Source organism: Coregonus clupeaformis, unplaced genomic scaffold (assembly GCF_020615455.1).
Source record: "Coregonus clupeaformis isolate EN_2021a unplaced genomic scaffold, ASM2061545v1 scaf0180, whole genome shotgun sequence".
Taxonomy (NCBI): domain Eukaryota; kingdom Metazoa; phylum Chordata; class Actinopteri; order Salmoniformes; family Salmonidae; genus Coregonus; species Coregonus clupeaformis.
In genome coordinates this window covers 495,105-518,135 of record NW_025533635.1, presented here as the reverse complement: position 1 = coordinate 518,135, position 23,031 = coordinate 495,105, and the positions used below count along the sequence as shown (strand labels likewise).

General features: G+C 41.4%; 1 protein-coding gene across 1 annotated transcript; it reads right to left on the bottom strand.

Annotated features, from left to right (window-relative positions):
- Positions 1-1,505: 1,505 nt before the first annotated feature.
- Positions 1,506-20,155, bottom strand: LOC121559956 (muscarinic acetylcholine receptor M4-like). The gene is made up of 2 exons (XM_041872983.2): positions 19,661-20,155; positions 1,506-4,976 (listed from the first exon to the last, which is right to left on the bottom strand). Exons 1-2 carry the CDS (start codon positions 19,713-19,715, stop codon positions 3,430-3,432), a joined length of 1,602 nt encoding a protein of 533 aa, XP_041728917.2. The 5' UTR covers positions 19,716-20,155; the 3' UTR covers positions 1,506-3,429.
- Positions 20,156-23,031: the final 2,876 nt, after the last annotated feature.

Below are 23,031 nucleotides of genomic sequence, written 5' to 3'. Positions count from 1 at the left end.
AAAACAACAACTAAATAAACGTGAAGTCCAAAGGTACACAAACAACATACCTCACACGAACAAGATCCCACAACTCCAATAGTGCCAATAGGCTTCCTGATATGGTCCCCAATCAGAACACGCCCCTCTGATTGGACCTTGACCAACATAGAAATACCCATACTAGAACCTATAACATAAACAACACAACATAAATATACACACCCTGACTCAGCATAAGCGTCCCTGAGTGATGGAGTGCTGCATCAGATGACCTGGCCTCCACAATCCCCCGACCTCAACCAAATTGAGATGGTTTGTGATGTGTCGGACCGCAGAGTGAAGGAAAAGCAGCCAACAAGTGCTCAGCATATGTGGGAACTCCTTCAAGACAATTGGAAAGGTCAGGTGAAGCTGGTTGAGAGAATGCCAAGAGTGCGCATATATATTTGGATTTTTGGATTTTTGGTTACTACATGATTCCATATGTGCTATATTATTATTCTACAATGTAGAAAACATTAAAAATAAAGAAAAACCCTTGAATGAGTAGGTGTTCTAAAACTTTTGACCGGTAGTGTACATACATGGGACAATATTTTAAAATGTCAATAGCTCCAAATATCAATGACATAAAAACCTCAAACAATCTATAAATTGTAGAAATTCATATACAAATATTGAAAAGATTTAATGAGAACTAAAAGGTGTGCAACATTAAAATTAAAATATTTTCCCATTTACATTGTGTAATATATTGGCGGTTCCTAACTAGCCCCACAGATCGACTATCCAAAGTCAAACCAACTTTGCCACAGTCACACACCGTCTGGCTGAAGCTGATTGGTGAAAGAAGTTGGCTAGTTTGCTAGCTAGCCTAGGCTACTTCCAGACACAAGACCTGGTTAGAATGTTTCAAGTTATCTAGAAGGGTAAGTGACTGTGCACAGTTTTGGCAGAGTGAATGTACAAACGCCTCCCACCTGCAAACACACATAAGAGACACCACATTAAAGCACGCCTTCAAGACCCGAATCTCATTCTCAATTTCATTTCCTAATGAGGACGATTGAAACCGAGGCTAAATCAGTCAGTTCAGCCCTCCTTTCATAAGAAAATTATTTCATTTCAGGACCTGTCACGTTCACTACTAAGTTACTGTTGTAAGATCAAGTAATAAAATGTATGGCACTAGTTGAAAGATAATGATGTCAAATGTCAGGCGATGATGTCTCATCATTATTGCGAAAAAGAGGCATGGTTGAATGAGTAAACCAAATGACCCTTAAAACCGGGCAAACCAGTAGATTTGTTATAAAGCCCACAGGGCCTTGCTGAGTGCATGACCTGAAGTCGTGGTGCCATAATTTGTGCTGTACTGTTTTGGCTTTGAGGGTCTCCTGCTGGATCTGGTACTCCCCTGGGCTCTCAGCACAGCCATGAGCTCATACTGTGAAAATATATTCCATTAATACTGCATATTAAATCAAAAGCATACTGTACATGTAAAATAATTTCAAATACTATTCCAATGGTACCAGATCTTTATTAAGCATTATGATACAATCCTCTGTACACTGTCTCTGGATAGTTGTTTTAGGGGAGGGCCATACTACAGGAAACTGGTCATGTTTTACACTCTCCCTTTCACCCCTTTTTTGGGTCGCACTCAGCCTGTCATGCCAATGTTATATTAATGAATTAAAGTAGGATTATTCATCAAGCTTTACCACGACAGTAATCACCCCATGATCATTTCAAAATCAGTTTTATATGGATGCACATCCATAGCTGGTCATTTTACATTACCAGGTCATACACAAACAATATCAGTTATTTTCCCACTAATCCCTACTTTGATGCATTTAGTTCTTTGTCAGAATTCTTTGAAAATGCATTGAACCAGTTAGATAAGCTAGTAATATTACCCACCTAATCATTGGTGTGACCTCATGAATATGGATATAGGCTGGGGAGGTACAAACTGGACTTCACACATTGTAATCCAACATGGAGAATAGTGGCAAAGTTACAAATATAAGCGATTTAGTCACCAATGGCATTCAAAACAAAAAACAACTGCTTACATTTTTTTGAAATACACTCTCTATATCAATTTAGAAATACACTCTTAATATCTCTTGCATATACATACAGTTATATATATATATATATTTTATATTCAATTTGTAAAATTATGTGTAAATCACAAACATAATACAAGAGAGGTACAAACATTCAGATATTAAATGCATGAGAGAAACTGCACTTTTTAGAGCATACATTGGCCTTCTATTTACACATTCATAATTAGACAGGAGATAAAATAGAAAATATGTTTAATACTCTCGAGATAAGTATCCCCTATAAACAAGTGTTTGTTTTTTGTACCGGTAGTTCCATTCGCAGTGAAGACTATATTTAAAAACTCTTTCAGAATTGTGAAGCTGGCAAAGAATTAAAGCTTTACCGTTGCCTGTGGGTGTTTCTCCTTATAACGTAACAAGATACATTAATTGTTTGGAGCCAAACACTGGTTGTTAACTTATGCCATGGCCTTGTACTGCCATCAACAGTTTGTCAACTTTGAAGATCACCTTTGCACAAAACAGATACATCAATATTTTGGTCAGTGGGAGGTGAATGGAAATGCATACTGTACTTTCAAGTCACCAGCAGTATGTTGTAGTACTTGGACGTATGTGCAACTAGCCTTGAGGTTAGATCCATATCATCTTTGCTCTCCATATCATGTTATGACCACATTGCTCTCCATATCACATTATGATAATGATTCACTGATGTGAGGGAGTGCCTCCATTTCTGTGAGGAGTTAATAACTCTCTCAATAATAAGGAGGTGGGAGAGGAGGAAATAGATTGTTTAATTAGACATTTCATGCTTGTTTCATTTTATACTGTTGTATAAAGGAAGATTTCCAAGCTCCTTTTTAATGTGTCTTTTGCCGTACACCCAGACATTATGTAACACTCTCCTCACTGTCTCTGATTTCGGTGGTGATATCTTGGAGAGGGATGACTGAAGTCTTGGCCTGGCCTTAGTCTACAGACGTTCAGCTGGGCTTTTTGAAGATTGTTACCACATTTCAGTGGATACGAATTAGTCCTTATTGGTCTTCACAGTAAGGGTCCAAGAGGCAATGAAGACAACTTAGACATGTTTAGACTCCATAACTTTGGCTGATCTCAGATTCTTCATTTGCCCCATCCTCACATTGGCCATCATACTCATACTGTATCATTTGGACATAGCTATGATGTTATTATCTTCTGTGGCTAAGACATCTCAGAGGAGCATTGAGTGTGACATAAGTTCATAAACATGACTGAGGAGGCTCCCTCCTCCCTTCCTACTGTAACCACTCAGCCCTCCAGATGTCTTAGTAATATTACCCCTCACCAGCCCTATTTACTGTATGTATGCTCCAGCTCATCTTGTTCCAATATTCTTATACTGGCACATGAGGAGGTTCTTGAAGGTCTTCTTGAAGGTGGCGTTGCAGAGGGCGTAGCAGGCTGGGTTGATGGTGCTGTTGACGTAGCACAGCCAGTAGCCGATGGCCCACACAGTGTCCGGGACACAGGAGTGGCAGAAGGTGCTGATGAGCACCATGACATTGTACGGGGTCCATGTGAGGATGAAGGCAAGTAGGATGGCGAAGATGGTTTTGGTCACCTTCTTCTCCCTGGCTGCCATTTGGCGTTTTCTCTTCACCTGGCTGCGGGCAATACTGGCAAACTTGCGCGCCACCTTCCGGGGACGGTTGACTGGGATAGAGCGTCTCTCACCCCCCTGGATGGGTGGCTGAATCTCGATGGCAGTGATGCACTCGTCACCAGTCTGCTTGGTTACAATCTTGATCTTGGACCATTTGGAGGCAGGATTGAGTTTGACGGTTGCCGCTGCAGGTGCAGGTTCAGGTGCAGGTGCAGGAGCAGGAGCAGGTGCAGGTGCAGGAGCAACGCCAAGGCCCCCTTCGAAAATGGCTTCACTGTTGGCCCTCTCCTTAGCATTTTTTGGGGCAATGCTGGCTGTGCTTGAGTCATTGGAACTCTCTTTCTCTTCTGGATTGACACTAGTGTTAGCCTTGGTGGAAACAACAGACTCATCAATGTTGCCATTCTTCAGAGCTTCACCAGTGTTGCAGGACTCCAGACTGGGCTTGGGGGACTGGTTGTTGTTATTCTGTCTGTTAAGGATGTGGCTCTTGAGTGGGTTAGGTATCTTGAGGCCTTTCTTCTTTTTCTCAGCCTCAGGCTTCTGCTTGGACACCCGGCTGCGGCTGGCCAGAGAGATGTGGATATAGAGCACCATCATGATGACCACAGGCAGGTAGAAGGCAGCGATGGCTGTGCCGAAAGTGACTGCAGGGTTGGAGAGAAACTGGATGTAGCACTCTCCTGGTGGAACCGTGCGCTCTCCAACAATAAACTGCCAAAACAGGATAGCAGGGGCCCAAAGAATGAAGGAGAGAATCCAGGCACCTGCAATCATCAGCCCAGCCATTTTGGTGGTCCTTCTGGCTGGATAGCTCAGGGGCTTGGTGACACAGAAGTAGCGGTCAAAGCTAATAATAAGAAGGTTCATGACAGAAGCATTGCTCACCACGTAATCCAGGGCCAGCCACAAGTCACACGCTACAGGTCCCAGGGGCCAATAGCCCACGATGATGTAGACAGTGTAGAGGTTCATGGAGAACGCACCAATGATAAGGTCAGCACACGCCAGGCTAAACAGGAAATAGTTGTTGACAGTCTGGAGGTGCCGATTGACTTTAATGGAGAGCATCACCAGGATGTTGCCTGTGACAGTGACAAAACTAAGGGAGCCTGTAACCAGGGCGATGAAGACCATCTCCACGGCTTTGTAGGGGCTTCCCACCCCCTCCTCCCCCGCCACACAGGTCTCATTGGTGCCAGAATCATTACAGCTGAGGTTGGCTGAGAAGACATCACTGGAAATGTTGCTCAAGGAGCCTGAAAAGGAAGCACAATGATAACAATATGTTAATTCTGGATGCTTAGCACAAACCTCCCAACATATCTACTGTTATGTAACATCTTGCCCCCGGCTAAATGGTCTTCGCCAAGACATTTCATTCTTGAAATGTAATATACAGTATGAAAGTCTGAAGACATAAAGCACATAATACTATATGTTTTTACTTCCAAGCGAAGAATAGCTTGGTTGGGTGTTCATCCTCGGTTATGTGTTCTGGTTTTATGGGCATGTGCATATGCAAATTAGTATTTGCATTCAAAATTATATATCGTAGTAAATGTTTAAGCCGTTGACAACCCGAGCTAGTGAATATGCATGCTTGAGTTATTTTACAGATCCTTCAGTTCACCTAGCTCCGATGAACAAATTAGCAGACAAAAGGTTTATGACATGAACATGGGCCTGGACAGCATTCCTGGTGAATGGCCTTGGGTGAGGAGGGTTGGGTTCATATTGTATTGCTGCTCAGTGATGTATTCTACAGCATGCTCTGTGCAGCTGTCTGTTCATTCAATTAAGACATCACAGAGAATTAAATTAAACACAGCACTAAACGTCAACATCTCTTTCTGGTTATTTAGATTGCCCCAAAGGTTAATTATTTAAGCCTCTCTAAAACAGTTGAGATTAGATGCATTTTAAGGTATTTTCCCCTCGCATACTAATGAAAAACAACGGATAGAAATACCCAAGCCGAGCCTGCGATGTGACATCGATGTGTAAGAATATGTGACTCTGAGCTCAAATTATGCATAATTAGCCTACCATTAGCATTGAATAGTAATCCGATTTTTTCTATCATGGATAACTATCTGTGTCAGGAATGGATCCCCCACATTAAATATTGAGGTACTGTGAATATAAAAGGCATTTCCCTAAGTTTCGTCATCATCGGCACAGCACCCCGATACTCAGCGGAAATACTCAGTTGTCAGCCAACTGTAAAGCTTTGAAATGCAAACAGCAAAGTTGCAGAGGTACGTCCTGACACAAGACACTTCCACTATACAATACTACCTTGAGGAGGAGATACTGTTGAAAGTGTAGCTGAGTCTGTCTCTGCTCTGTCTAGGGCTAGGCACTACTAAAGCAGTATAGTTCAGTATTCTGTTTGTAGTGTTGTAGTTTGGAAACCCAACTGTATAAAACATGATCAAATAATACAAAAACAAAACAACTGTAGAAATGCAAGGCAGGGCATTAGAACAACAAACAAACCCCATTCAATAAGGAGATCAAATTATACAAAACGCTAGCTAACAACTTGCCATAATCCATATTACAATAGGTGTTTCTGCAATGTGTGAATGTCAGCATGTCTTTAGAATAGCTTGATGGTGTGATTGTGTGATTCCATTGAAAGGCTGCCCTCTAATGGCAAAGCAGTGTTTTGCTAGGGGACACAGGAGATCTTTTCAATAATGATCAAAGACATGGCCCCTGTCTTTCAGTCAGAATATAGGATGTGACATGTTGCTTTTAATGCTCTCGGTCTTCTGTTGTTGTATACTGCTCTGACCTCCAGAAGGTGGAACTGAGAACGAGGGGATTCGGTCCATAACCTGTTAAGTTCTCCATAACTGAGAGGCAGGAATCAAATAAAACCACCTACGGTCATATCGTAGGTTTGTTATTTTTCACTGTTCAGCCAACTTTGAAGTTAAAAATAACTCAGAGGAGATCAAACTAGTCTAAAAATCCATATTCCGGTGACGGAATAACCCATTCTTTTTGATGCCAGCAAGACAGAGATGCTGGCTGCTAACATTAAAATTGCTCTTAGTTTCAGTATCTTGCAGTGTTCGGGAGTAGTTAACTTCATGTACTATAGTTAAACTAGTAATTTAACTACAATATGCAGTAGCTTGGAGGTAGCTGAACTCATTTCAAATCTAAGTTGTGATTCCAGTAGTTAATTACTTTTTGCTATGTAGTGGTGTAACTAACTACTGGAACTACACACTACTTTTTTGCTAAATGAAAAGAAAATAGGGTTGAAGAAGGCAAGAATTCCCTTTCTTTTTTGGCATCAGACCTGAATGTACATCTGTTCCTAGTTCTCACTTGAAGCTTAACTTTTTCTAGCGTGAAGTAATTGGTAGCTTGGTAAACTACACTCAGTGGCCAGTTTATTAGGTACATGAAAATGGTTCGCTCCTACAGACAGTGAGTCACGTGGCCATGGCTTGCTATATAAAGCCGGCAGACAGGCATCGAGGCATTCAGTTCCTGTTCGATTGAATGTTAGAATGGCCAAATGAGTGACTTAAGCGACTTTGAGCGTGTTATGATTGTCGTGCCAGGTGCGCCAATTCCAGTATCTCAGAAACGGCGGGCCTCCTGGGCTTTTTGCACACAACAGTGTCTATGGTTTACCGAGAACGGTGCAACAAACAAAAAACATCCAGTCAGCAGCAGTTCTGTGGGCAAAAACAATTTGTTGATGAGATAGGTCGAAGGAGAATGGCAAGAATCATGCAAGCTAACAGGCGAGCCACAAACAGGCAAATAACGGCGCAGTACAACAGTGGTGTGCAGAACAGCATCTCAGAACGCACAACTCGTCGGTCCTTGTCACCGATGGGCTATTGCTGCAGATGACCACACTGGGTTCCACTCCTATCAGCTAAAAACAAGAAGAAGCGGCTCCAATGGGCATGTGATCATCAACACTGGACAATTTAGGTGTGGAAAAACATTGCCTGGCCCGACGAATCCCGGTTCCTGTTGAGTCATGCTGATGAGTCAGGATTTGGTGTAAGCAGCATGACTCCATGGCCCCATCCTGCCTGGTGTCAATGGTATAGGCTGGTGGTGTAATGGTGTGGGGAAGAATTCAGGCTGTTCTGGAGGTAAAGTGGGGTCCGACCCAGAACTAGATGGGTGTACCTAATAAACTATTTTAGAGTAGCTTCCCCAACACTGGTATCTTGGCTGAACACGCTTGTGTGAGGTTTGTGTTTTTACCTGACTTTAAGCTCTGGAAATGTGAACCTCTTGACAACATGGTCCTAAAAGTCTGTCTGTGAGGGATTCCTCAGATAAAGGATTTGAACGATGTAAAAATGTACCTCTGTTAAGTGGGGAGCTAATATAGACTACATCACTCATAGCCACCCGGTTTAAGGAGAACAGTGACTTGGCTTTAAAGAACAGTGACTTGGCTTTTTTCAGATGTGAATAACTGAGCCCACATTGAGCCCACTGATCGAGGTTCTACTGTTCGGGTGTAAAACGGTGTAGGCATGTAAGGGTTTCAGGGGAGTATCCATAATTAAACAGACAACTTTAATGTATTTCAGTCCCTGCCAAGGAATTATGCAATTAGAGAGAAATAGTTAAATATACAGTAGATAGGTGATTTTCTTACAGTGTAAAATCTCCCAATTACTGTCCCTGGCTCTAGCAATGTCATCCATTTTGGCATGACTGTGATATGCTCATGTCTAGCAAGAGAAAAGCAGATGCACTCCACTTGAAAGCCCTTAATGCCAACATTTCTAAAACACAGCCGTCACAGGCCAGATACTGTGATTAGGCTTTTTGGTCTTTGATGCTACAGGTAAAATACTATATTTTATCAAATATAGGTACATATACATGACAGGTCATTTATCTCAGTGATTCTATATCAGTTTCTAAGTAAGTTTGATCCAGTTCCTGTTCATCCAATATCAAGGAGATTTCTCCTTTAAAGACAGCGGGTCACTATGTAGTCCAGCAAACAGCCTTGAATCTGAGCAGGGCCTATTTTAAGAACTTATACTTTGTCACTTGTGACTGTGACCATGTGCTTGCATAATGTTGCAGGGAGTGGGTACTCATCTTACTCACCCCATCTTAAAGTATAGATGGTGGTATAGATTTATGAACCCGTAAGTAGTAAAGACATGTGATCCTCGATTATAAGGCATTGTGCATTATGAAATATCTGTGAACATACAGTATGATATACTATGAAATAGGTCTGATGTTATATACCATAGGATCAATTATATCTCATGGGATTCAATATTTCATGAGTTGTTTGTGCCTGTGACATGGCACTATTGTACACATGGCCAAAAGTATGTGGACACCGGCTCGTCGAACATCTCATTCCAAAATCATGGGCATTGATATGGAGTTGGTCCCCCCTTTGCTGCTATAACATCCTCCACTTCTCTGGGAAGGCTTTCCACTAGATGTTGGAACATTGCTGCGGGGACTTGCTTCCATTCAGCCACAAGAGCATTAGTGAGGTCGGGCACTGATGTTGGGTGATTAGGCCTGGCTCGCAGTCGGCGTTCCAATTTATCCCAAAGGTATTTGATGGGGTTGAGGTCAGGGCTCTGTGCAAGCCAGTCAAGTTCTTCCACACCAATCTTGACAAACCATTTCTGTATTGACCTCGCTTTGTGGACAGGTGGCATTGTCATGCTGAAAAAGGAAAGGCCTTCCCCAAACTGTTGCCACAAAGTTAGAAGCACAGAATCGTCTAGAATGTCATTGTAAATCAAATCAAATTATATTTGTCACATACACGTGTTTAGCAGATGTTATTGCGGGAATTTAAGAATATATACATATATGGACAAGCAATGACAGAGCGGCATGGACTAAGATACAGTAGAATATTATAGAATAGAATACAGTATATACATATGAGATGAGTAGTGCAAGATATGTAAACATTATTAAAGTGACTAGTGTTCCATTTCTTAAAGTGGCCAGTGATTTCAATAGGCAGAAGCAGCCTCTAATGTGCTAGTGATGTAGCGTTAAGATTTCCCTTCACTGGAACTAAGGGGCCTAGCCCAAACCATGAAAAACAGCCCCAGACCATTATTCCTTCTCCACCAAACTTTACAGTTGCATTCGGGCAGGTAGCGTTCTCTGCCAAACCCAGATTAGTCCGTCGGACTACCAGATGGTGAAGTGTGATTCATCACTCCAGAAAACGTGTTTCCACTGCCCCAGAGTCCAATGGCGGCGAGCTTTACACCACTGCAGCAAACGCTTGGATTGCACATTGTAATCTTAGGCTTGTGTGCGGCTGCCCGGCCATGGAAACTCCTGACGAACAGTTGCTCCTAGAGGCAGTTTGGAACTCGGTAGTGAGTGTTGCAACTGAGGACAGATGATTTTTAAGTGCTTTGTGCTTCAGCACTCGGCAGTCCCGTTGTGTGAGTTTGTGTGGCCTACCACTTCGCGGCTGAGCCGTTGTTGCTCTTAGATGTTTCCACTTCACAATAACAGCCCTTAACAGTTGACCGGGGCAGCTCTAGCAGGGCAGACATTCGACGAACTGACTTGTTGGAAAGGTGGCATCCTGTGATGGTGCCACGTTGAATGTCACTGAGCTCTTCAGTACGGGCCATTCTACTGCCAATGTTTTTCTATGGAGATTGAATGGCTGTGTGCTCGATTTTATACATAAAATTAATGAATCCACTAATTTGAACGCGTGTCCACATACTTTTGGCCATGTCGTGTAAGTAAGTATTTCCCAAGAGAAAGCTATAGGCCTATACCTTAGTTATCCAGACTGTTACAGTTCCAGAGCCACAGAGAGTTATTTCTCTACGTAACTTGCCAAAGCTGAACAGCAGGATGCCACAAACAGCAGATGCTGCTGACAAATACTTCCATTCATTAATCAGGAGTTTAAACAAGGACTATAGTAACTATTTAGCAAAATAGGATTACTCCATCTTCTGAGCCACTTTCCTTTTTATGAAGGTTTTGAGAGTAGAATATTAATCCTTGTATGCAGTATCATCTCTTAAACTAATAAACACAAGGTTCAACACACAGACTAAACTAAGGCCTACGTTAAGACTAAACTAAGGGACTAAGGCCCTCAACAACGTAAATAAACTTCACTAATACGCAGAATACACAGAATATGCACTGGACTGTTATGCATTTCAAGCATAGGTTAATCAAGCAATTCTTCGGTAAGCCTACTTAAGAATCAGTTGTAGCAACAACACATTGTCAGTCTCCACATCTACAGCAATTAAGGTAATGCTAGCAAACAGTATGTGCAGGAATCACGCTCTCTTGCGTTGGTCTTCTGAACTATTGAGACTGCACAACAGGGACAGCCTCTCAATCCCTGTAAAGGAAACCGGCCCGTGGGTGCTTTGAGTTAAAAACATTTATAAGATATATATTTTTTAAAATAATGGGGCAAAACGATATCAATCGACATTTAAATGACTAAAACCAAATCAAAACAGTGTAGAAATGATAATGGACCTACATTTATAATCTCTTCACTCTGTCCAGCTTACTAACAGTCATCGAAACGAAAACTAGAGTCAAGGAGCATCGGAAATTCCAAAAGCGATGGATAGAGGATTTTTTTTTGCAAATTTCGACGGAGATGAATTATAATACATTTTAAGTGCGGAAGAGGCCAGTGGGTGCAAATGAGTTTGACACCCATGCTGTAAGGCTAAATCTTGATGGGAACACACTCTGAGCTCTAAACATTAGGAGGGTCTAATAATAATGCTAAATATAGGGTGCATGGCTCAGTGAACTCCCCCGCTGCATGCTGTAGGGATCCTCTTCTGTGCTGTAAGCTTCTTGATATGGTACATGCTCTACCTTTGAGTCCCTTTATCCTCATTATCCAGGCTTCCATGCTGTGCCATGTAACTACCTGCAAAGAAACATCCCTGCCACTGGCACTGCTCTGCTGGGCTGTCAGGAATGTACTGGCCTTGTCAAACATAGTTACTGTATTCATTACCAAATAAACTTAGATTTAAGAATAATGGGAAACTTCTGATGGTATGGTTAAAGGCTGATTTAGTGAAGAGAGAAAGAGAGAGCGAGAGAGAGAGAGAGAGGGAGAGAGAGAGAGAGAGAGAGGAGAGAAAATAAAATAGGGAGAGACAGACGGGGAGAAAGAGGGAGGTAAAGTCTGTATGTCATGTCTATACAGTGCATTCGGAAAGTATTCAGACCCCTTGACCTTTTCCACCTTGTTACATTACAGCCTTATTCTAAAATGGATGAAATAAATAAAAATCCTCAATCTACACACAATACCCCATAACAACAAAGTGAAAACAGGTTTTTAGAAATTTTAGATAATGTATTACAAATAAAAAACAGAAAGACCTCATTTACATAAGTGTTCAGATACTTTGCTATGAGACTCGAAATTGAGCTCAGGTGCATCCTGTTTCCATCGATCTTCCTTGAGATGTTTCCTCAACTTGATTGAAGTCCACCTGTGGTAAATTTAATTGATTGGACATGATTTGTAAAGGCACATACCCGTCTATATATGGTCGCACAGTTGGCAGTGCATGCCAGAGCAAAAACCAAGTCATGAGGTTGAAGGAATTGTCCGTAGAGCTCCGAGACAGGATTGTGTCGAAGCACAGATCTGAGAAAGGGTACCAAAAAAATTCTGCAGCATTGAAGGTCCCCAAGAACACAGTGGCCTCCATCATTCTTAAATGGAAGAAGTTTGGAACCACCAAGACTCTTCCTAGAGCTGGCCACCCGGCTAAACGGGGCAGAAGGGCCTTGGTCAGGGAGGTGACCAAGAACCCGATGGTCACTCTGACAGAGTTCCAGAGTTCCTCTGTGGAGATAGGAGAACCTTCCAGAAGGACAACCATCTCTGCAGCACTCCACCAATCAGGCCTTTATGGTAGAGTGGCCAGATGGAAGCCATTCCTCAGTAAAAGGCACATGACAGCCCGCTTGGAGTTTGCCAAAAGGCACCTAAAGGACTCTCAGACCATGTGGAACAAGATTCTCTGGTCTGATGAAACCAAGATTGAACTCTTTGGCCTGAATGCCAAGCATCACATCTGGAGGAAACCTGGCACCATCCCTACGGTGAAGCATAGTGGTGGCAGCATCATACTGTGGGGATGTTTTTCAGCAGCAGACTAGTCAGGATTGAGGGAAAGATGAACGGAGCAAAGTACAGAGAGATCCTGGATGAAAACCTGCTCCAGAGCGCTCAGGACCTCAGACTGGAGTGAAGGTTCACCTTCCAACAGGACAACGACACGAAGCACACAGCCAAGACAACGCAGGAGTGGATTTGGGACAAGTCTCTGAATGTCCTTGAGTGGCCCAGCCAGAGCCCGGACTTGAACCCGGTCGAACATCTCTGGAGAGACGTGAAAATAGCTGTGGAGCGACGCTGCCAATCCAACCTGACAGAGCTTGAGAAGAATGGGAGAAACCCAAATACAGGTGTGCCAAGCTTGTAGCGTCATACCCAATAAGACTCTAGGCTGTAATCGCTGCCAAAGGTGCTTCAACAAAGTACTGAGTAAAGGGTCTGAATACTTATGTAAATGTGATATTTCCGGGGGGTTTTATTTTATACATTTCAAAAAATGTCTAAAAACCTGTTTTTGCTTTGTCATTATGGGGTATTGTGTGTAGAATAAGGCTGTAATGTAATAAAATGTGGAAAAGGTCAAGGGGTCTGAATACTTTCCAAATGCACTGTATGTCATGTTGACATACATAATTCTAATTCTAATTAAAGACATGCATATGTGATGATTAACTCTCTAATTTAACTAATTTATATAACAAGGTGGCTGTTTCCTGTCAACATACCCTGCATATTATATTTTAGTTATGGTCTTGACTGGCTGTTCTCCCTCAGACTGCAGGTGTGGATTTTGTCTTTGTTACAGTCACTGTGGCAACTTGCAACAACAATGCGTGAATTCAATCTGATCTTAGTTATAATGTTAGTTGCCACAGTGGCTTTGATGAGAGAGGATGCTATAAATAGAGGATGTGGCTTCAAACAGGTATTGTGGAACGCTGATAGGCAACTGCTGACATTACAATAAGAGCCATGCTTTCTTCAATTAAGTTTATGTAATTAAAGCTGCCACTGGAGCACGGCAGCATTATGAATAATGAGGCCCTCCTATGAAATAGCAATGGCCATGAACCTCGTACTACTGTTGCTCTGAAATCAAAGATAACATATACATATGAGAGAGGGAAAGGAAGAGGGGGGAGAGAGAGATGATCACATACCATGGAATAGTGTAGTTATTGCTACCCATTGACTTGAAATAAATCGGTATCATGGAGGGAACTAGTGCTGAGCCATTAGTGCTTTTTGAGGTTGGTTCGGTTTTGGTTCGGTTATTACAAAATAATCACAGTTTATGATTTCTTTCTCGATTATTTTTTTCAACATTAAATGCATTATGAAATAATGGCATTACAATTATTTTAGAGCTTTTTAATGAAAATTCCAAAGCCAAGAATAGTGAACATTCAATTGCCAAAATGTTCCATTGTCTCTGTCAGGTCCACATTGGTTAGACATCAATAGAAAAATAGGAAATTACTATGAAATAATAAAATATTTCAGTTGTGTATATTACTTCATTGACTTTATTATTTTTCATTCCTTTAAAGTCATAATCTCATCTCTGCTCAGGCAGTAGCAGCCAGCCAGCCAGATAACCATTTAACGTTATCTCTGTGCTCCCCATACTGTACCGTCTTTGAGTCACCCTATTTAGCTAGGCTAGTAGCTAGCTGTCTAGCTAGTAGCTGTCTAAGTATGCTGCAGAGCTGTCTCACGAAATAATTTGACTGTTCTTCAAAGTACATAAAGCATACTTTCAAGACTGCTTATTACCAATAACTACAACTATCAATCGGGTAGCGCTACCCCAGGAACTGTCTCTATCCCTCTCGTCATTGTGCTGTGTACATTCCTCTCTCGTGCGGTCTGTGTGTAGGCTATCCGTCTCTGTCCGAGCCGAGAAGGGTGTGATTGCGGCCCGCAATTCGGGGTGTTCCTGCATGGACTTAAACTAGGTACACAGGCAGGAGACTACAGTAGGTGCCGGTATTGTACCATAACATTGGATGCCAACCGCAGATAAACCCCACAGAAGAAGAAGACACGGGCAGGAGGCGGGGGTGACACCACTAGCTTGCTAGGACACCGGTAGACAGTGTCCTTCGCCCCCACCTGCCGATCACTGCATTCCTGCAGTTCTGTTAACATTACGATGAGGGTGTTTGTGTCTGTTTATTTATTACATCACTTCCTCACAGCGTTGATAGAGGGGTGCATGGGTGGCTGGTATGTCTGTTACATCTGCTATCCAAAGAATCAACAGATTACACACCAATTTTAAGCTAAAACATCACATATTAATTATACTAGAATGATGGCATATCTTAAACGGAAAACTCAGATAATACTATTATTTCCCTTTTGACCCACATTTTAATTGCATAGACAATCATGACCCACATGCAGTAACCAATGGGATGCTCAAGGGGGGAGCGGCGGTTTGTCACCTTGTCCTAGAGAGATTTACTCGGTTATCAAAACACAGCCCTTATTTTAAGTGTCTTTAAAATCCCCTATAGGAGAAATGAATAGTGGAAAAACGACTGTAACCATTTCCTTGTTTGACCACTAGGTTTTATGGGTATTATGACTCATACTGTGGTACTCTATAGCAATCAAACACTATTGTCCGAGCCGGGAAGGACAGGTGTAATGGATTATGGTCATTGTAGTTAATTACTACGTTTCTGTGCTGAACTAGGTTGAATATTTGCCTAATGAAAACTCCCGTCAGCCCAGCATCCCACATAGTTAACTTCTCTTGTGAATGAATGCATTTTCTCTAGAGAAACGTTGCGTTGAGCTCACAAACAAATATAACTAAATGGATTTCAAGTAATTGAACAGACTTCGATGAATTAGCCGTTTAATAACCTGGAAATACAACATTTAGGTTAATCGCTCAGTACTAGAGGGAACCCAACATTAATCAAATTAATCTACTGTATTTAATATTGTTAATCAATAATAGCACACAGCAACACTGACCACTGACAATTAGTCCTGCCATTCCCTAACTTGACGTTGTTTTCCAGCATGGATTCATTGTATTGTGCATTGTGCACACCCACCAACTTCACCACCACCATTGTGCATTGTGCACACACACCAGCCACTGAGCACAAACGAACACAGTTTTAGTGTTGATGAGAAAAACATGGCCAACATGTTCCCATTTGGTCCACAACCCTTGCTAACAGAGGGAAGGATATATCATGAATCATCATTGATCCCACAAAATGGTTGAGAGTGGAACAGTTTTTTCTGAGTGTCTGGATTAAAGAACAGTACAATGCCATATTAATATCATAGAAAAAGTGAACATGAAACTCCAAGCTACAGTGGATGATGGGAGACTGTCAAAGTAAAGCAGATAAATTGACAGTTTAATTTATTGGAGGCTACACTCACTGGGCACAAACTGGTTGAATCAGCGTTGTTTCAACGTCATTTGTCAACGTATTGTGACATGGAATCTACGTGGAAAATACATTTGAAAAAAGTAATATACAAACTGTTGCTTTGAGGGTGAAATTTCAACCACTGGATAATGTCATCATGGTAACCAATTTTCAACATAGACAAACCTTGCATAAAATATGTTGAATTTCTACCTTTAAAACAATGTCAGATCTTCAACGTTATTTCGACTATCATAAAAATGTAACACAGTAACTAGCCTAAAGTTAAGGCTATTTTACAGACTAATGTAACATTCAAACTTAAAATGACTAACACATCCATGTCCACATTTTGAGATTACCGTAACTATAAATGTCTTCTTATGTAATTATATAAAGCGTGCATGTTCAAGAAAGCATGCATAGGTCATCGCAGGTCTGTGGAGAGATTCACAATTGCTGTAATAATCTGTGCAGAATCTCAAACGACATTGATCACTTGCACCATGGACTTTTAATATAATCTCAACTGCAATCCAGGTCATTTGGTTCTGCTATTACATGAAGCACAGGGATAACACATTAAATCAACTATATATCTGACATTGCATTCCCATTTGAACTTTGCTGTGCTTTTAAAATGGTTGAAAGCGCAGTGATAGACATTTGGGTGACAACTTAACAAAAAATCGGACATTGTTTTTCCATTAGAATTTAGTTGTGCTTTTAGATGGTTGATAGCACAGTGATAACACATTGGAAATTCAACTAACTTTTGGCTATATTTTTGAGTGGGTGAATATAGGTTGTAATCTCATTAATCAACGTCTCAACCAAATATTACCCAACTGTCCACGTTGAAATGATGATGTGGTGTGCCCAGTGGGCAGTCTCATGAAATCTAAACCCTAGGAAAGATGATCCATCTCTCCCTGAGTCAGAGCTGACTGAATTCCTGGAGCTCATGAATCTGAAGAGGGCATGAAATGAGTCCCCTAGGAATCGTTCTACGCCATGGCCTCCGGCTAACACATCCAGCCCAGTCTATGCCAGTGTGTGCCAGTGTGAAACATCTGTGGCCAGCGTTGGCACACAGCAGTGCTGCAGCAGCGTCAGTCCTAAAACTAGGTTATGAAGCAGACAGGCAGGGAGGGGAGTATTGGAGTTAATATGGGGGTTGGGTGTAGCATATGACCCCATTAGAGGAAATGTATAAACTACATTGTCTCTCTGACTATAGTGTATTTGTATGGAGTTTATTTTGGCCTGAGCTAATTTCACCTAAGTAAACATCCTAAATAGGTTCCACACGTGTTCTAAATGATTGAAATTCTAGAGAACAGGGTTAGGCTCAATTTGAATTGAAGGCAGTCAATTCAGGAAAGATTCTAAAATTACAAACCAATACATCAAAAAAAGGGCTTTTATTTTTAATGTCTCCTCAATAAACTGAAAAGTAGAAGCTATATATTTCAAGATTTAAAATGTCTGAATTTTTCATTCAAATCACTTCCTGAATTGACTGCCTTCAATTCGAATTGAGCCCAACCCTGGTAGAAAAAACGTCACCCTGACCAGGGGGTGGGACAGGGGGACGGCCAAAAGAGCATTACAGATCTCTCAGCCTCTCACGCTCAATTAACAAAATGGCTCCCTAATTGATGAGTCTGGGTTGAAGGACAATGGCTTGCCTGACCCCATCCACAGTCTGTCCCATAGAGTTAATATCAGACCTGCTGAAAGTGTCCACCACGCCAAATGCAGCCAAGCACAACAGCCATGGACCAAAACAGGGACAGGATGAGAACCCAGCACACCAAATACCCAACCACACTGCACTCCTCTGTGGAAGTCACTAGATTGAGTCATAAGCAGGACTACTGCAGTCCCAGCTGTGAGACATTTGATGAGCTCTGGGTGTCTGACTCTGTGCGCTGCTGCCACTGATGATTGTAGAGGGGACACAAATCCTGACAGTCGGGATGCTCATTTCCGAGGGGCTGCGGGGAGAGCTTTGCATCTCAATGAAGTTCAGGCATTTCCCTGCACCAAAAGCCACCATCAGGAAGTTTAAAACACTTTAAAGCAGGTCTCTCAAGGATGCCCGGCAGCTGAGAGAAAGAAGTGAAGGGGAGTAAGATGAATTGTGAAATGGCTTTGTGTCAGTTGCAGGTGCAGTGAGAATAGGGGACTGGGTATCTGCACTGTGATGCAAATGTCAATTGTATAATGTTTATATCAACTTTATCTTAGACAGATTAATGTAAATTGCATGTGTTAGATGTAAATGAATATCAGCACAGTTTTTGCATTAGGAGCTTTGGTTGAACTGGGGATCCCAATGTAATCAGCTATGAGGCAGCTATCACCAGCACTAGAAACCTCAGCACCCCCAAAATGAAATAAATGCATTCATTCAACAACAGCAATGAGTAGGACATTTTAATGAAAGCAGAGAGAGAGAGCCCAAAATGGAGAACCAAGTGTCACGCATTAAGAATGTTTACATGAACTTCCTCAGAACCAGAAGCATGCCCCTCTCATAATTGGCCTGAACTCCAGTGGTCAAATATCCACCCAATTAACTCATCAAATTATCTGAAGAGCACTGTAAAATAATAGTTTGGTGCCATCCTAACGTGCACGTTCCCATAACGCGCACGTTCCCTTCTTTCATTAGAAAAACCCTTTTAACAATTGTGTCTGAGATTTCAGAACTTCATAATCTACAACTACTTTAACTGTTAGTTATACAAACACTACGAACGTAAGATGAAGATCAACAGTTAGTACACATTATAATATTTTTTTGGGAGATTAGGATATATTGGCTACAGTTTATTTACTTCAAGTCGGACCATCTTTTAAAATCGTTTAGCCTAATATAGCCTACTATAACATCACGTCGATAGGACCACAACATATGGAAAAACATATTTGTATTTATTTTTATTTGTGCACATGGCGATGATTTTTCTATAATAGTCTAACCCAAAGGCTGCTTACTCAGATATCACAGCCGAACCATACAAATTGATCAAGCGCACTTAATTGCGCGCTCTTTTCTCGGTCACTTTGATGTGCTATCAAATGGTGGAAATCATAAGGGGTGACACAATAGTATTTCTGAGAACAATTAATGTAGTTGATTCCGTTATTGTTAATACATCTGTAAATAGCCTATCCTTTGGGATTCTAAAATAATGTTCATGATAACTCGGGGACAAGTTATTTGAACAGCCTTCATTTGCAAAAGTGGATTTTTCAGAATGCACACATTGTTTACACCTATAGACTATATTGTTTGCAGGGGAGTTAGATTTCCACACTTTCTGTCTAATAGCCTATCTTTCCCATTTGCGAAAAGTACATTATAAATATGATAACTTACTGTTAAAGTTCCAGGGCGAAAGCCCACCAGCTCCAGTGCTGTTAGTGGGATTCATGTTGCATGTTTAGATGGTACTCAACCAGGCAAAAATCCCTCTCTCAATCTTACTCGGATATGTTTTTCCTGAAGGATAGAGAAGATGATGTCCTCATTTTGTGCGATATCATAATAATTGGCACATATTGGATCACATCATGCCTTTTCATGTCAAAATGTCTTTCGGCAGGTATCAGAGAGAGCCTTGATAAGGAGAGGACAATTCCAAGTGACTGGTGACCGAAACGCCCCGAGCTGAGCTGTGCAAGTCTCTCTCGAATGAAGCAGTTCGGACTCCGCCAGATGTGCCATCATCTGTGAGAGACTGATTTTTTTTCAAGTTTGAATGTTCACAGACAACAAGAGAACGGACTGTTAATGATGTCATGCAAGTCTAACCAATCACCTGAAGGCCTAGTGTTATTCCTTTTCGCTCAATCTTCGCTTTGCAACACTGAAAACGGGTGTAGATGGCTCCAGTTAAAATGTAATTTTCGTGTGAACAGATTTAACTACATTGTGTATTATGGTTTAAAATGGTTGCTTATATTTGGTCATTTATTCGACGTGGTGTAAAAAAAAGTTGTGAATTAGTGGTCCAGTGCTGTGTTAGATGTTTGTTGCAATCAGTGGTAACTGTCTGATTTCTTTGCTCAGTAGCCTAGTCTAGGTATTTCAGTGATTTTGACGATGTAGCCCTGTAAGAAAAAGCTAATTAAATCTCTTGAAACCCGTTAGTGAATACGTGCAGTGCCATTTTCACGATATCATGTACTTTAAATAACCAAAGAAGATAACGGGATGATGTCTGGACAATACAAGTCGTTTTAGAACAGGCGCTCAGTCCAGTTTTCAGCACCATGGCCAGCTCCCTTGTAAATTGAGTTTACGCGCTTCAAGGAACACACCAAGAATATGGCTACTGTGTTAAACTCATACAGTTAACTGCCAAAATAAAGGAAATACCAACATAAAGTGCCTTTTTTTTTTGTTGATGGTTGTGGAAAACGCTGTTCAGCGCCGCTCCAGAACAGTGGCGGTCAGTGCGGTTTATGATGGTTTCTTTTCATGAGCATGGCCTTATTTCTATTACAACATGTTGGATGACTGTCATTCATATTCCATTCACCCAGCTCAATGTTACATTGATAGGTTTAGGCTACTACATGATACTCGAATTTTCCCTATACCCATCATGAGGTTGCTACAACCTAGCCTATGAAAGAAAGTTTACAACGTAGGTGCACACAGGTCGAGAGAAACATTTGAGATGACAGACAGTGACACATGGACAGACAGTGACACATTCAATACCGCCTTGCACACTCTTGCCTGCATCTAGCTTATCTAGGGTGTAATCATTATTCCAACAGTTGCAAACGAGAGTTTATTTTGGACAAATTCAGGTATTTTTTATCCCCGTTTCGTTTGCTTCAGTTTAAGAAACATTTTTCAAAATAAATACACCCCTGATCACGCATAAACACAGTTCACTTTCATAGCAGCCACATTGTTTTCCCTCTCACCTTTTCCCTTCGTTTGTGGACTTCAATGAACAACACATCAGCTGTATGTGACCAGGTGAAAAAACATTTCCAAGCCAAACCATGTCATAACCGCTACACACAGCCTACATCTAGTCCCCATATTAGTTAAAGTAATGTCCTAGTCAACATAGCTAATATAACTAATGCATTAGTAAACCAGCTACAATCATGCAGTAACTTTACAGTGTATAGTCAGTAAGCAGTTACACCAGCGGTCGCTGGTGGCAATAAATAAATAAAAACAAAAGCTCACCTTGACTTGGAAGAGTTCCAGTGTTGTGTTTGAGTAACTAAACTAGCCAGCTGCATTTGCTAGCTAAGTAACTGAAACTGAAAAAAAATTAAGAAATCTCTCTCTCTCTCTCTTGATTCTCCTTTATTTTTGAAGAAATTAATTTGTTAAAAACTGTGCAACTATTGTCTTTCTCTCTACTCACCACATTTTATGCACTGTAGTGCTAGCTAGCTGTAGATTATGCTTTCAGTACTAGATTCATTCTCTGATCCTTTGATTGGGTGGACAACATGTCAATTCATGCTGCAAGAGCTCTGATAGGTTGGAGGACGTCCTCCGGAAGTTGTCATAATTACTGTGAAGTCTATGGAAGGGGGTGAGAACCAAGAGCCTCCTAGGTTTTGTATTGAAGTCAATGTACCAAGATGAGGACGGAAGCTAGCTGTCCTCCGGCTACGCAATGGTGCTACCCTACAGAGTGCGGTTAAGGCTACTGTAGACCTTAATTGCAAAACAGTGTGTTTTAATCAATTATTTGGTGACGTGAATATATTTAGTATAGTTTTATCTAAAAAATGATAACTTTTTCAATGTTTTACTATTTTTATTTTTATGAAATTCACTGAGGAGGATTGTCCTCCCCTTCCTCCTCCGAGGAGCCTCCACTGCTCCAGAATCTCCTATAAGTGTTCAATTGTGTTGGGATCTGGTGACTGAGACACACACACACACACACACTTTAAAACCCCTATGCTCCTTTAAGACCCCTCTTTCAAAGTAACTGAGAACTTATTCTAGTCATGGTAGCCAACATAATGGGCAACAGGGCATTTTTATACATGACCCTAAGCATGATGGGATGTTAATTTCTTAATTAACTCAAGAACCACACCTGTGTGGAAGCACCCCACTGGGCACAAACTGGTTGAATCAACGTTGTTTCAATGTAATTTATCAACATATTGTGACGTGGAATCTGCGTGGAATATACATATGTTGAATTTGTAGATCTTCAACGTTATTTCCACTATCAAAAAATATATACAGTACCAGTATTCAGACTCCTTGAGTTTTTCCACATTTTGTTACGTTACAGCCTTATTCTAAAATTGATTACATTGTACAACCCCCCCCCCCCCATCAATCTACACACAATACCCCATAATGACAAAGCAAAAACAGGTTTTTAGATTTTTTTTCAAATGTGATATTTCAAAAACAGAAATATCACATTTACATAAGTATTCAGACCCTTTACTCAGTACTTTGTTGAAGCACCTTTGGCAGCGAACACAGCCTCAAGTCTTCTTGGGTATGACGCTACAAGGTTGGCACACCTGTATTTGGGGAGTTTCTCCCATTCTTCTGTGCAGATCCTCTCAAGCGCTGTCAGGTTGGATGGGGAGCATCGCTGCACAGGTATTTTCAGGTCTCTCCAGAGATGTTCGATTGGGTTCAAGTCCGGGCTCTGGCTGGGCCACTCAAGGACATTCAGAGACTTGTCCCAAATCCACTCCTGCGTTGTCTTGGCTGTGTGCTTAGTGTCATTGTCC

Bases quoted from the DNA above. Each gene is read 5' to 3' on its own strand.
- LOC121559956 (XM_041872983.2), bottom strand. From the start codon at position 19,715: ATGAATCCCACTAACAGCACTGGAGCTGGTGGGCTTTCGCCCTGGAAC. The intron at 4,977-19,660 runs GTAAGTTATCAT...CTTCCTTTTCAG, and splicing joins TTCGCCCTGGAACTTTAACA to GCTCCTTGAGCAACATTTCC.